The sequence below is a fragment of the Schistocerca gregaria genome, chromosome 3 (assembly GCF_023897955.1).
Source record: "Schistocerca gregaria isolate iqSchGreg1 chromosome 3, iqSchGreg1.2, whole genome shotgun sequence".
Lineage (NCBI taxonomy): Eukaryota > Metazoa > Arthropoda > Insecta > Orthoptera > Acrididae > Schistocerca > Schistocerca gregaria.
This window is the reverse complement of record NC_064922.1, coordinates 628,489,971-628,504,609: the sequence shown is the minus strand read 5'-3', so window position 1 is coordinate 628,504,609 and position 14,639 is coordinate 628,489,971. Positions and strand designations below refer to the sequence as shown.

The 14,639-nt window shown below is 37.5% G+C and overlaps 1 protein-coding gene across 1 annotated transcript in view; it reads right to left on the bottom strand.

Annotated features, from left to right (window-relative positions):
- LOC126353884 (anamorsin homolog) overlaps nt 1–14,639 on the bottom strand; it is a 40,286-nt gene that overhangs the window by 13,054 nt on the left and 12,593 nt on the right. Inside the window, exon 2 of the mRNA XM_050003088.1 lies at nt 1,655–1,995. Within this exon, the coding sequence (XP_049859045.1) occupies nt 1,655–1,995 (341 nt within the window). The remainder of the gene's footprint in view (nt 1–1,654; nt 1,996–14,639) is intronic.

Sequence of the window (14,639 nt, the reverse complement as noted above, 5' to 3'; positions counted from 1 at the left end):
CTCTGTTGTTCATTTCATGCTGTAGTTATGCTAGAAATATACTCCATAGAAATATTCCAATTATAGAAGTGCATAAGTTTTTGGGTTTTCCATCCCATTTCAGTGTATATTAGGATATCAAATATGTATTGTATTTTGGAGCAGCCGCATAATATTTAAAAATTTTGGTACATAAAAGTGTTTATTTTTACAAGCCCACAATTTTAATTAAAGAAAATTAAATACATTATAATTTTATAGCATCTTACTCTCCCTAATCTACACAAATGCCTAAAAAGTGCTACTTTCTTAAAAAATACGCAGATGAATTTTATGATTTTGCATAATTTTTCAGTAACCTTACCCTACAGGGTAGTGTTGTAAAATTTCTGGGAATTTAAAATCGAAGAAATATTCCTAAAATTCATTAATTCCTGGGAATTTATGATTAGTTAGCAAGATAGCTGAAAAAACTGTCAATAAGTAAAAGCAGTAATTATATGGTTAAATCTTGTATGGGTCTGGACTTAACCTCCTTGTTCGAAATAAACACATTTTTTGGTTTTCAATGTTTTAAATATCAAAGAATTAGCCCTCGAACTGCCAAGCATCGACATTTATGGCTTTTACTTTTCCTAGAACTGCCAATGTCGAAATGATCAACCTTTAGAAAAACTGAGTTCATAATATTGATATGCCATCTAGTAACTAAAGTTATTAAAATACACAGGGAAGTTTGTTTATTCAATTTGTCAAATTTTCCATTGGCATTGGAGGTATTTTATGCTATAAAGTTTAAAATAAACTCGTGCAAATTTTGTAAGCATTATTCATTGAAAATGATATTTCGAGGAAATATTATGCGAATAAACTGACTGAGATTTATGATTTACTTGAAAAACAAATGATTTTATTCACATAGAACATGGTAAAATATTAATTTAACTATTCTAAAGCGAAAGTGATCGTAATACTTCAGAAAATATAAATTTATAAATCATAATTCATCACATAAAATGAGGAGTCTTTGATTTCTGACAGTGAAACACCTCTAGTCATTTGTTTGGAAAAATTAAAAAATACTACAGATAAAGGCCGGTTGAGAATTACACTTTCAGAGAAATATTTTGTAAGTTTAGGATTCATTCCGAGAAATGTGGGGTTTCAACTTGCCTAAAAATAGTAGGCCTTGCAAATATTTTAAATTATTTTTTCCACCAGACTTATGGTAAATGTGTTTTGCATGGCATTTGCAAGAAAATTAATGCATGGAATGATAAATCTTGGATTAAAATATATGAATTTACTTAATTAACCTAGTTTATTAACCTAGTTTTAAAGTTCTTTACCTGTTAATAGGTGTTAAAACATTCAAAATCTAAAAAAATTCATAAATTCCTAATTTTTGGGATTCTTCCCGGGCCAAAGAAATATTCCCAACAATATTCCCATTTTAAAGTTCCCTCCCACTGGGAATATACCTGGCCCACATCACTGCCTACAGGGAGACAAATGTATGAATGCGGTAAGCAGTTTCAAATGGATGTACACTCCAAGAGTTACTAGAATAACAGGCTTGCACAGAATACAACAGCATAGAAAGCTGCATCAAATCACTCACTGGAAGACAACAACAACAACAACAACAACAACAACAACAACAAAGCATAATTACCTCAAAATCCGGTTTATAACACTGAACTTCTACAATGCAGAAATCATCATCATTCTCATGTAAAAGATCCTTGATTAATTGCTTTTCATCATTGGTGAGTTCAACAGTCCTGAAATCTGACACGTTTTTTAAGCCAGCAATTTTCAGTTCACTGCGCAGTTTTTCTTTGCTTATTAGAACTTCCGATTGCTTGCCAATGTTTACAGGTTCTTGCAAGATTAGGATGCCCTGTGGTTTCATAATGCGGATAATCTCTTCTAAGATTTGAAGCCTGTGCCTCACTGTCTGAGGGAATGTAACTCCTGATAACACTGCATCAAACGATGATGTTGGATAAGCAGCTGAAATAAAACAACATATCTATCAGCCAGAAATAAAAATGGAAAAGAACAGGATTTACATAAATAACTATGACTTAAAAAAATGTATTATGTATTTTTCACGAGTAAGGAGTGAGTTAGTTACATATCCCACGGATCTTTTTGCACAATAAATCATCATGATGTGGAATGAATCATTTTACATTCACATCACAAATTAATTCATAAATATGCCTACATGCTAAATATTTTTAAGTTTTCTTCTTTATTTATCTTTTTTTTAACTACACAGATGTGAGTTAGTCACAGAGAAATGTTCTGTTTGTTTCCAAATTTTACCTTGTTGCCTGTCAGGCATTTTATGTTACTGTATAAGTGACCAAAAATTTTTGTAGCAGCATTGTGCACCCCTTTTTGTGCTAAGACAAGTCTGGAAATAGTGATCGCATTGTATGTGGTGGGAAGCACCATTATTCATTAATTATGTGCTTCCATACAGTGGTAAGTCATGAAGGGCATGAAGTGAATAATAATATTGGAACAGATGTGGAGTATTACGTGTGAATCTATTTTTCAAACTATTAGTTCTTTAGTGCCAATGTCAGCAAGGGCCATTCTTTATGGAGGAGGGAAAAAATGTAAAGGTTAATTTTGGGAGGTTATACAAAAATTGTCTGTCTAGAATCTAGATTGTAGGTCGCACTGGAGCCAATCCATATTAAGTGGTAATTACATCTAAAAAATTAAAATATTTAAAAACGGTCAAGCAACCACCTTAATTTTTATTGGACCATTTCATTTGGACTGACCCACTGTATTTCCTCGACAGTTGATTGCCATTACTGCCACTGAAGAGCGACTTTTCGTAATTCAGAAAAGTAGATTGTATTATGTGAGCTGCTCAGTGTGCATAATTGATTTTGCAAATTTGTAGGAAATGCAGACATCAAACACCATCTTTCCAAGAGACAGTAACACCTAACAGTAGGCTGGATGAAAAACTCTCTTACATCAACAGTTTCCAACCTCATCTGGTGAAGGTGGTTTGCCAAAACGCATAATCCATTTGGAGAAATAAATAGCGACGCAGAGGGAGAATTTTTGTATAAGGACATCGTGGTTGCCGCCCTCTAAGAAGACTTTCAGTCTTCGATTATTAATTCTGGGAGTGCCATTAGGGAGTGTTAAGGGGCCATTACTGTTCACCATTTATATAAATGATCAAGGTGATAATGTTCGAAGCTCCATGAGGCTGTTCGCAGACTATGCAGTTGTCTGTAGGAGGGTAGCAATGCCAAAAGACTGTAGCAAAATGGGGGAGATGCGTGGAGCATCAAAGATTAAATGGAAGTGTTGATCCAGAGCATAAAATAGATGTAACATATCACTCATACATAAATGACAAGATCAATTGTTGTTTAATTACACTACTGGTGAAAAGTCTCTGGTAATAGTAACAACCGTAACAGACATACGAGTAACCATAAGGAGCAATCTTAAAGCGGAATTTATCCACTTAAAACTAACTAGGATCATTCCACATCAACGAATCCTAGAGCATGTTCTGAGTTGGCCATCTTCAAATTTTGATGAAAGTGTCTTTATCTAAGGGACTTGCATTAACTTCTACAAAGTTTCAGGTTCACCTGTAACTTGGTTGAGGTACTAGAGCTAATTCCATGCAGACCACTTTTTTGGAGGCTGAAAAGCCACAAAGAAATCTTCAAGGTTGGCATGCCACTGTTCCTAATCTAAAAGAGCTAGCCCCTTGCTTCTGGGCATAGTGGTACTACTTTTTGTGCTCAACACATGAATGATGCAAGTAAAGTTCAAAAATCAATGCCTCTGGCATAATCTCGGTTCAATGTGGACAACAAATCATGTCGTGACAAATTTGCCCCATAATTTCACAAGGCATAAGTAGTGAGGAATGGGCACTTCGGACTTTCTCTTTTGCCAAACTATTGTCTGTCTGGCTATTAGACATGTCATGAATTAGGGCCTAGCTCGTGTGTTTTAATTACTGTACCACCATCCAGTAAATTTGATAAAAAATGTGAATGTACCAAATTATATTAGTGTTCAAAATCATGTGTCTCAAAATGGACACATACCATGTTACATTCATTAACACAGTCAATGGAGCACATTTCATTCCATTAGAAATACTTATTTCCAATTTGGTGTCTCTTTGGGTAAACTGCAAAAATACCGCCTACAACATGAAATTTTGTTGATTAAGTATACATTGTTTAAATATTAATTGTACTGTTTATTTGGTGACTAATAAAAAATTTAAACCTGCTTGTAATAGGTTCATTGCTACATTTAACTGTACTAAAAACTGCTGTGTAACTCTTATATAAATACAAATTGCATGCTTATTAATTTTATTTTGCTTCTTTGTTTAGAACTCTACAATTTGATGCTAGTGTCGGAACTTATCAAGTTGTTGCAATTCTTCAGTTCTCCCAGAGTATTTCTTGCTTGAACAGTCCATGGGTGTACTGCCGGCCCACAGTGTGCAACGGGCACAACATTCCAGTGATCAGACATGTCTCCATCATCAGATGCGCTGACGAACTAAGCTCCTGAGGGCAGGCGGCCGTCTCAAATCCCTTCCCCCTGCGAGGTGTTCTCCCTGGTACGAATTTCAATAGCCTCCTTAATGCTGCTGTCGCAGTATTTAGATGTCTGTGCCAGACCTTGGTATGTTAGTAGCCCATTTTGTGATTTTCAGACAAATAGTGCTCTGTGACCGCTCACTTGTTGGGGTACCTGGTTGAGTGTGCCTCTGATATTCTCGTCTTTGACACTTTCCAATAATGCTCGTGTTTTATTGGGTGGGCAAAAGATAGTTCCTACGAGGTGTTTCCTCAATATTTGTTCTATTTTCCCCAATTGTGTGCCAGTATGTTATATAGGCAGTGGCTTTCTCTCCCTCTGTGACTTCTTCGGTCTCCAAATGCTGTAATGTAGAGGTGGGGCGGAGAGAATGTCTGATCCGCCATACTGAGAACCCATTTTTCCGGAATACAGTTTTGGGGTGTTACAGCTCATGGGGCATACTCTCTGTGTCAGAGATGATGTGCGCTCTGTGCACCAGTGATTTTAGCACCCCATTCCTCTGCGAAGGGTGGTGGCAGCTATCTGCATGCAAGTACAAGTTGTTGTGCGTTTTCTTCCCGTATACTCCGTGGCTCAGGGTGCCATCCACTATTCTTTTGACCGTGACGTCCAGGAATGGTAATCTTCCTTCTGCTTCGGTCTCCATAGAGAATCTGATGTTTGGATGTATGGAATTCAGGTGTGTAAGGAAGTCTAGGAGCTTGTCCCTTCCATGGGGCCAGATCACAAACATGTCATCCACATAATGGAGAAAACAAGTAGGTTTCCATTTGGATGATGCCAAAGCTTCCTGCTCAAAGTACTCTATATAGAAATTCATGACCACATGCACGATAGGGCTCCCCATTGCAACTCTTACTGTCTGTTCATAGTACTAGATTAAAGAGAAAATATGTGGAGGTCAGAACATGCCTGAAAAGGTCGGTCATCATCTCGTCAAATTTCTGCGCAATAAGCTCAACTGACTCTTGACGAGTCACCCTGGTGAATAATGAAACAATGTTAAAACTCACCCAGGATATCAGTGTCTTTCAGCTTGAAGCTGTAGAGACGTTTTACAAAATCCACAGAATTACGAACGTGATGAGAGCTTTTATCTACACAAGGGCTTAGTAGTTCTGCCAGATATTTGACCAGCAAATACGTAGGTGCCCTAATGTTGTTACCAACTGGGTGTAACAGCACCCCTTCTTTGTGGACTTTAGGAGTCCATCAAGTCTTGGTGGTACAGGTCCTTGAGCTGTCAATTCCTTGTCGACACCCTCTGGTAAGTACGCGTCCTTGAGAAGAGCCCTAGTCTTGTTCTCCAACTTCTTTGTGGGGTCAGCATTGATCTTCCTGCAAAATTCGTCATTTAGCAGGCTGTGCAACTTCTCAATGTAGTCCTTGTGGGAAAGAACAAATGTAGCATTGCCTTTGTCAGCCAGAAAGACAACAATCTCAGGGCTCTGTCTCAGGTCTTGAATGGTTGCCCTCTCCCTGCTGGTAATATTCGACTTGATCGGTTTAGCTGTTGTCAGACCACAGCAGGTTTCCCGGCATACTTCTTCAGCCGCTTCAGGTAGTTGTCACGCAGAAACCTGTTCAACTGCACTTACAATGTCCACTTCTCCAGAACAGAAGCTGCATCCCCATCAGCTCAATGTCCGTGAGATTGATGACCATCTTGTGTGGGGCCCCCAGCGACAGTTTGTCGGAGAGACAAGAGAATTGATATATCTGACGTCCCAAGGCCTTCTTATGTGCAGAATCGGTGGTCACCCAGGTAACACTGCCAATCCAGTCCCAAGTCCCGGAATTAAAATGACTGGCTAGCTGTAGATATAGTTTAAGTAGTACCTGGGAGTTGTACTCAAGGCTACGTCTGGTAACGTGCACCCTCTCACAAACCAAGGCGAGGCTAACACACTTCTTAATTCTCTTAGCTGCAGCAGAATCGATGTGATGCGTGACCTTAGCAACGCTTGGCACAACCTGATCGGCACGACATCTCTTCAGAAAAGCAAGAGCACTCAGCAAACGGCTCCTTTGGTGGTGCAGCTTGTTGAATTTCTTCATGTTGCGCTACATCTCCTCGTAGAGGTATATGACATGTTTCTTCAGTTTCTCCCGGCATATTTCTTGTTTTAACAGTCCAGTGTCCAATGGGCACAATATTTCAGCGCTCAGACATGTCGCCATTGTTAGGTGCACTGGACAAACTGAGCTCCTAAGGGCAGGTGGTCGTCTTAAATCCCTTCCCCCTGCGAGGCATTCTTCCACAGCCCGTGCCCGCGGCTGCGCGCTGGCAGTCACTGAGACGCTGGCATCGGCACGTGTGGTGGCATCTGTGTAGTTGCCTCGTCCAACCTAGTTGCCCGTTTGTTTACTTTGCTGAGGGTCTTTTTAATTAGATTCAATGCTGGTTCCCTTGCCCTACTGAGGTTGTAGCTGCAATCTCGGTTGATGAGTCCGTCCCTGGTACGAATTTCAATGGCCTCTCAAACGACGCTGTCCCAGTATTTATATATCTGTACCGAGACCCAGGTATGTTAGTAGTCCATTTTGTGATTTTCGGACAATCAGTGCTCTGTGACCGCCAGCTGGTTGGGGTTCCCAAGTCGAGTGTGCCTCTGATGTTCTCGGCAACGATCTTTGATGGTGCGCACTGTCTGTCCAATATAAGTCTTCCCAAACTGTCACGGAATCTGGTATATGCCGGCCATCCACAAACCAAGATCGTCTTTGACACTTCCCAATAATGCTCATGTTTTATTGGGTGGGCAAGTTGTTGTTAAAATGGAGAAACAAAATCAAGTCAATATGTGCAGTTACAGAAATGCTGATTCCCCATGCCATTTAATGACATACAACACCTTAACAGGACTGAAAGCTGCAAATGAACTTTCATTAGAACAACAAGAATTGCTTGCTTGACAGAGTGGTTTATACACTACTGAAAATGCTGAACTATGTTCCATCATAACCTTTACCCCTAGAAAGGTTTGAATTTTTGCGAAGATCATGCTGCAACACTTTTGGTAAAAAAAGAAAAGAAAAAAAAAAAAAACATACATACAGCACGAAAAAAATTTGCACTCAATCAACTTGGAAACAGCTGACCAGCTAAAAAGGATAACCACATCTGACATAAAAACGAGGCCAAAAAATGTGCCCATCCTGTAGAAAATAATTTATATAATGAAAAATAATAAATGAAAGTTACACCCCAATCAGATGAAGATGATGAAACTAATGTTTCTCACAATTTGAATGCAAGCTTAACAGCTGTTGGAATACCATCTTTAAAATTTCAACGAATTGGTGCAAGAGATGCAATAGACTATGTTCAAATGTGTGTGAAATCTTATGGGACTTAGCTGCTAAGGCCATCAGTCCCTAAGCTTACACACTACTTAATCTAAATTATCCTAAGGACAAACACACACACACCCATGCCCGAATGAGGACTCGAACCTCCGCCAGGACCAGCTGCACAATCCATGGCTGCAGTGCCTTAGAACGCTCAGCAATAGACTATGCATAGCGAAAAATATATGAAGTTGAAGGTGCTATTCTTAAGAAAATTGCAGCAGTTGGAGAATTTGATCCCAGTGAACTAGAGCAACAATGCACAAGCAAGCAATGTTTGACTTGTTTAGATTGCAGCCAGCTGATCTGAGAATTGAGAGGAAAGTTACATATATCACATCATAACAAGAAAATTCAAATTTCGACCTTAGTTCCCTGGTCTATCATAAAGACTATGGAAGAAACTTGTGTTACAGAAAGAATGGTAAGAAAGGCTAGAAAGTTAAAAGCTGAACAGGGTATACTGAAACAGACCAATGGTAAATGCAAGAAAAAGCTGTCTAATGCTGTGAAGGCAAGAGTCACAGAGTATTTTTATGATGAAGAATTTAGCCAGATTTGTCCACATAAAAAGGACTATTACTGTTTGAATAGACGGAGAAGAGGTTCAAAACCATAAGTACTTGTTACTGAGCAAGTACTTGTTACTGAGCAACATAAAGTGTTTGTTGCTTACCACAATAAAAGCAGAATGGAAACTGGATTTTCCAAATTTTGTGAATTAAGGTCAAAGTGCTGTGAGAGTGTAGATGCAGCTGGTACTCCTTCAGTTTGTGTCTGCACAATACACCATAATGTGAAATTAATGATGGCACACAGCCAATATAAGAAGATTATAAAATTATACTGAGCAAAATTGTCTGTAATTTGGAAAAACAAGGACTGCATGCTTCATTGCTGTGAAGTATGTCCAGGAACAAAAGCTCTAAAGGAGTACTAGGAAAGTGTTTTTGCAGATATTATCAGGCTCCAATAAGTTTAAACATGAAAATGGTATAGGTTCTTTCCAAAAGAACAGATACCATTGGGGATCTTTCAGCTCTCAAAGAATGAAATTACAATGAAATCCAGACCATTGGCAGCTTACAGACATTGATAAATATCAACAGGGACAGTTGAAAATGTGTGCCCCAACTGGGACACAAACCCAGGATCTCCTGCTTACATGGCAGGACACAGAGGATAGTGAGATTGCAGAGACTTATCTTTGGCACACTCACCATGAGACCTACGTTTCCCACTTACTGTCCACTGCGCTCATTGCTCGTGGCAGTCGATCTACCAATTCCCATAAGAGTTTGAGCAATGTGAGTGCATCCACACTGAAGAAGGTCTTTGGCCAGTAAGCCAACAATACAAATGCAGTATGTGGACAGTAAGTTGGAAATATGGGTCTCATGGGGAGTGTGCCAGAGATAAGTTCCTGCACTCACACTGTCCTCTGTGTCCTCGATGGCTCAGTTGGATAGAGTGTCTGCCATGTAAGCAGGAGATCCCAGGTTCCGGTCCCGGTTCGGGCATACATTTCCAACTGTGCCTGTTGATATTTGTCAACGTCTGTAAGCAGCTAATGTTCTGGATTTCATTGTAATTTCAGTTTAAACAACTGATTAAAACTCACAGACATACAACTGAAACCAGAGAAATGACAGCTGAAGAAAAAATTAAACTTTCAGCACTTTCTACTCACCACTACACTATAAAGAATCAGAGCATGCATTTGCAATTGACTAAAGAAGGTCTCAAACCAGGAGAATTGATTACATTTATGGATTTTGCTGAAAATTATGCCTTTATTGTCCAAGAAGCTGTTCAAGAATTTCATTGTGAAAATATCCAAGCTACATCACATCCATTTGACATTTACTACAATGATAATGAAGAACTAAAAGTCATCTGCTACTGCATAATGAGTGATTGCCACCGACATGATACAGTAGCAGTGCATGTTTTCTTAACTTACTTGATCAAATCTCTGAAGTGCACTTTCACAGAAATTAAGCATATTAATTATTTCAGTGACAGTTCTCCGGTCCAGCACAAAAATTTTAAGAACTTCCTAAATCTTTACCATCATCAAAAGATTTTGGCATTAATAAAGAATGGAATTTTTTTTAGGAACAGGCCATGGGAATTCACCATGTGATGGAATCGGGTGTCCAAATGAAAATCAGATCTTAACACCAACTGATCTATTTGAATATTACAAAACAAATGTGCATGGCATTGAATTTATTTACACAAAAAAAAAATTATTGAAGAAGCAAAAATTGATCATAAAAAGCATTTTGAGGACGGATGTACAGTTTCCGGTACAAGAGAGCATCACTATTTTGTGCCAATTGATGAAAAGTGATTTCAGATTCGTAGAGTGTCAAATGATACATTGTCCTTCATAGAAAATGCTAAAGTTACTTCTAAACATGTTGCTATTACTGAACTACAACCTGGCCAGTATTTTGTTTATATTTATGATGGAAAATGATGGATAGGAAATATCTGAGAAGTTTCATAGGGAGAAAAAGACGCCCTAATTAATTTCATGCACCCTCATGGAGCTGCTCAAACATTTCACTGGCCTGTTAGAAGAGACATATGTTGGGTTCCATAACAACAGATAATTGCACCCATTCCAGTTTAAGCTGTATCGATGATGGTACAGCAATACAGTATGCCAGAAGCAACAGTTTTGGACATCAGCAACAAATTTAAAGCATTCCACATCTTATGAAGTCTAAATTATGCCTTGGGAACCAGAAAGAGAGACACACAAGGCTTGGGAATCTGTCGGAAACCCACATTCAGGCCTGGGAATCTGCTAGACACCCACATGCACGTTTAGGAAGGAACCAACATGTGGTTGACCTTGCCTGGCTGTCAGCCTTGGACCATTAGTGATGGAGTTCAGTCATTGAGATTGGTATTGGCATGGCCACTATGAACCAACACAAGGGTTTTCATTGAATGGATACAAATGTAGATGAAAGCAAGAAGGCCCACAAGATGCATTCTGGCATTGGATTTCATCCACTGATAACGAAGACACAGACTCTAGTACTTAAAAGCTTGGCTATCAATATTATTTTGAAGCAGCAGTAAAACTGAATATACATGCTAAGAAGCCTTTCCATTCACAGCATGCGTTTGACACACAATCATCTAAGACATGTTTGCCTCATATGAAGCATTTCTGTCACTAGCCTAATCTTGGTATTGTAAATCACATTGAAGTTTCCTTGCAAACTATACAAAAGTGACATTCCACTGATGCAGTAAGGAAAAATAACCTAGCTAGAACTTACTGAAACTTAAGAGTAAGGATGCAGTCTCGAATACAGTTTCAGTATGTGAATTACATCAATTTCTCAGTATATGCCGCTGCAAAGTACAATATGCCACTCACAGCTACACTATGCAGCAGCAACACCTTCGTCTGGACATATTTAGTCTTGGGGGGAAGAGGTGGTTTGGGAAAGGGGGCATTCTAACTAGTTTTTAGGAGCGCTTATGTGATGCCAAAAGAGAAAAAGATAAAGTACAGTAGTCTGCAGAATTGTGTTGGTTCACACGTCTTAACATGTAAAGTCAGATAAGAGAATATTATAAACTAACGTCAAAGATTCCTATCCAACTCTAGGTGCACATTATTACATTTTCCATCCTCTCAACATGTAACACAGATTTTAAAAAAACTACCATTAACATGCAATGACTACAGAAGTATCCGATAAAGGAAACATCTTGCCACTGAACTATTATCAACCTATCTGAGGCAATGTCATAAGAGACATTCTATTTTAGTGTAGAGTGTAATTAGGAGACCATTTTGAAATGTGGGCCCCTTCCACCAACTGGCATTGAGAAATGAAGTGCCTTGCAAATTTACAACCACTACAACTTCACTATTTATGAATCAAATTTATTCAATTTGGTGCCATTGGAAATTAAAAGAATAGAGCTATAATATAAAAATTATTCAAGTGCTGTCTCTAAGCATCTTTTTTTCCCGGCAGAATCACAAGTTTCACCATCTGAATTTTTGTTTCAAATAATTCCTACTGTCATACTTTTCAACATAAACAAAATCAGAAGTGCGTTTGTCCTCTATTGTTAGATCTTATACGTTTTCAATAATGCTGTAATAGTTAATTGCTTCAAATAGCTAATCAACAATACATGAAACAACAATAAAAAATTCAGTCTAGCAGCAACACTCACATGCAACACAGACTGTGTGTGTTGGGTTTTTGTTTGTCTGTGCGCTGTATATATCTGAAAGATTTTTTTGACTCGATTTTGTGCTTCTTATATAAGCAGCCATTCTGTTTGGTAGGTTATTTGAAAGTACAGTCGAACCCCTTAACATGATAATGTCCGAGAAATAGAACCCCTCAATATTAGATAGTGAAACAGAACGATTGAAATTAAAGAGAGAAAGAATTTATCCAGTCCATGCATAGTTGTGCAGTAATGTATAACCAGGAAGACTTCCATAAACACAATGGGTTGCATTTTTTCACCATATTACAGTGCCCTCTGATGTTGTATATTTTTATGAAGCAACCCTAGACCACCCTATCATATTATAACCTACAAACGGTTGTTGCAGTATATGCTTTGTTTAATTGTGGCTTGTTATCAGATGTTTTAGTGAATTTTATTTATCAAATATTATAATGAGTGAAAAAGTTCGTGTATTTGGTTAAATATTATTATTTATTAATAGTAAATAATTTTGTTTCATTCATTTAAAAATACATTAAATTAAAATTTAGTCATATTTATAACTCCATTTTGAAGGATTTTTATAATTAGTTGTTACTCTTTAAATTTTTAAAATAATTGAAAAGCCATGATCACTTCAATCTTTTATCAGATGATCGGTTTCAGCACTCTGAAAGTGCCATCATCAGATCTGTGAAGGTATAACAGGTTTGAGCGAGGGCTAACATGAGTTAACTATATACATTACAACTATTACAGAACCACATACCTGAAATGCGGATTAACATTTATAAAACCATATGGACATCATGGCATATGAGGCAGACCATCTGACGAAATAATTGTCACATCCAATAAAAATTTAAAAAACTCCTCTCATGGTCATTCTTTCCATAATGAACTGAAGTCACCAGATGAAACTACCACTGCTCGCCTAACACCAGTCGGCGTCATCACTGCCCTATTCTGTGCAGGCTTACCTGCCGTGCTGTGCTGAAACCGGTCATCTAATAAACAATTGAAGCGATTGTGGCTTTTCAATTATTTTAAAAACAGAGTGATCGCCCCACGACACACCATATCTTCACTGCAAAACTCTTTAAATTATTATTTATTCTCCATATATCATAAAATTAATTATAAATTAAATAACTGAGATTAGTATATTAATTTATTTATTAAACATAATTTATATACTTGAAATATATATTACCTTCAAACCAATCATAAATCCACTAAATTTTAACAATATATTACCAGGTAATAAATAAATAAATAATTATTAATAATTTTTGTCATTGATTTAGTTATTGACAGTTGAAAGTTAATTTTTAGGTAAGGCCGTTAAGACATTATCAATACTACATTTTTTAAGGTTATAAGTGTTTTACATATTTTCACCAAATTTAAACAAAAAAATTCTTTATTTACGTAAGTTTATCACTTATATACGGTAATTCAAATAAAATAAATAAAACAAATTATAATAAACATAATTAAATTCCATAATCGGAGGTTTTATGTACTGTGAATCTTACCACACTGCTATAGCAGCATCTGACTGACTGTCATAAAACACGTCACACTACAAAGTTGAGGCATTTTACAATATCATATTAAGGGGTTTTACATACCGAGGGGTTCCATGTTTAGGGGTCCAACTGTAATACGAAGTTGTTCCATAATGTGGATATTCGAGATCACCTAATAAAGTTGTCATTAACTCCTCCTCATTTCCCCCTTACAGATTCTTGAGTAATAGAGAAGGAAAAAAAAAAAAAAAGTTTCAAACCAACCAGTTCTTTTGGCAAAATACACAGTTGATTGAAAAGCACAATGGAAAACAAATGTTCTTTAGGTTTTGTGTCAGCAGTTGTGTGTTGGAAGAAAAGCAGTAGCAGTGAAGAGCTTGATTTAATAGATATGTCAAGCCTGAATCAAGCTGCTATTGAATTATTGAAGCTAAGAAGCACCTGTGAAAATACTGAGTGTGTGTTTTCTTCTCACAAGAGGCTCTATTCGGGAACATTTGAAGGCAAACAAAGAATTTCTGAGACTCTTAAGAAACATGGTAAAAAGACTGCTAAGAAATCTTTGAAACCTATTTCTTTAACCATGACAAGGAAATGTAAAACAATTGGACTTATTCCAGGTACCAAGCTTTGCATAACAAGCTCAAGGACATTTTATCTCCTATGGGGGGATAACCTTCCAGGAATGGATGAATGTGAAGTTGAAGATCAAGAATATACATCAGATCCATCTACAGCTCTTGAAAAACTTAATAAAAGTTATGAATTACTTGAAATTACACCAGTTAAGGTTACCCTGAGAGCACAAGACAGGCGACCAGAATACATTCGATCCAAGTCTTGTTGCTTAGCTTTAAAATTCCAGCAAACAGCATCGGAAGTGCTACATGTTCCAGTGAAAAATGTGTCTGAAGAAACTGGCAGTGCTGA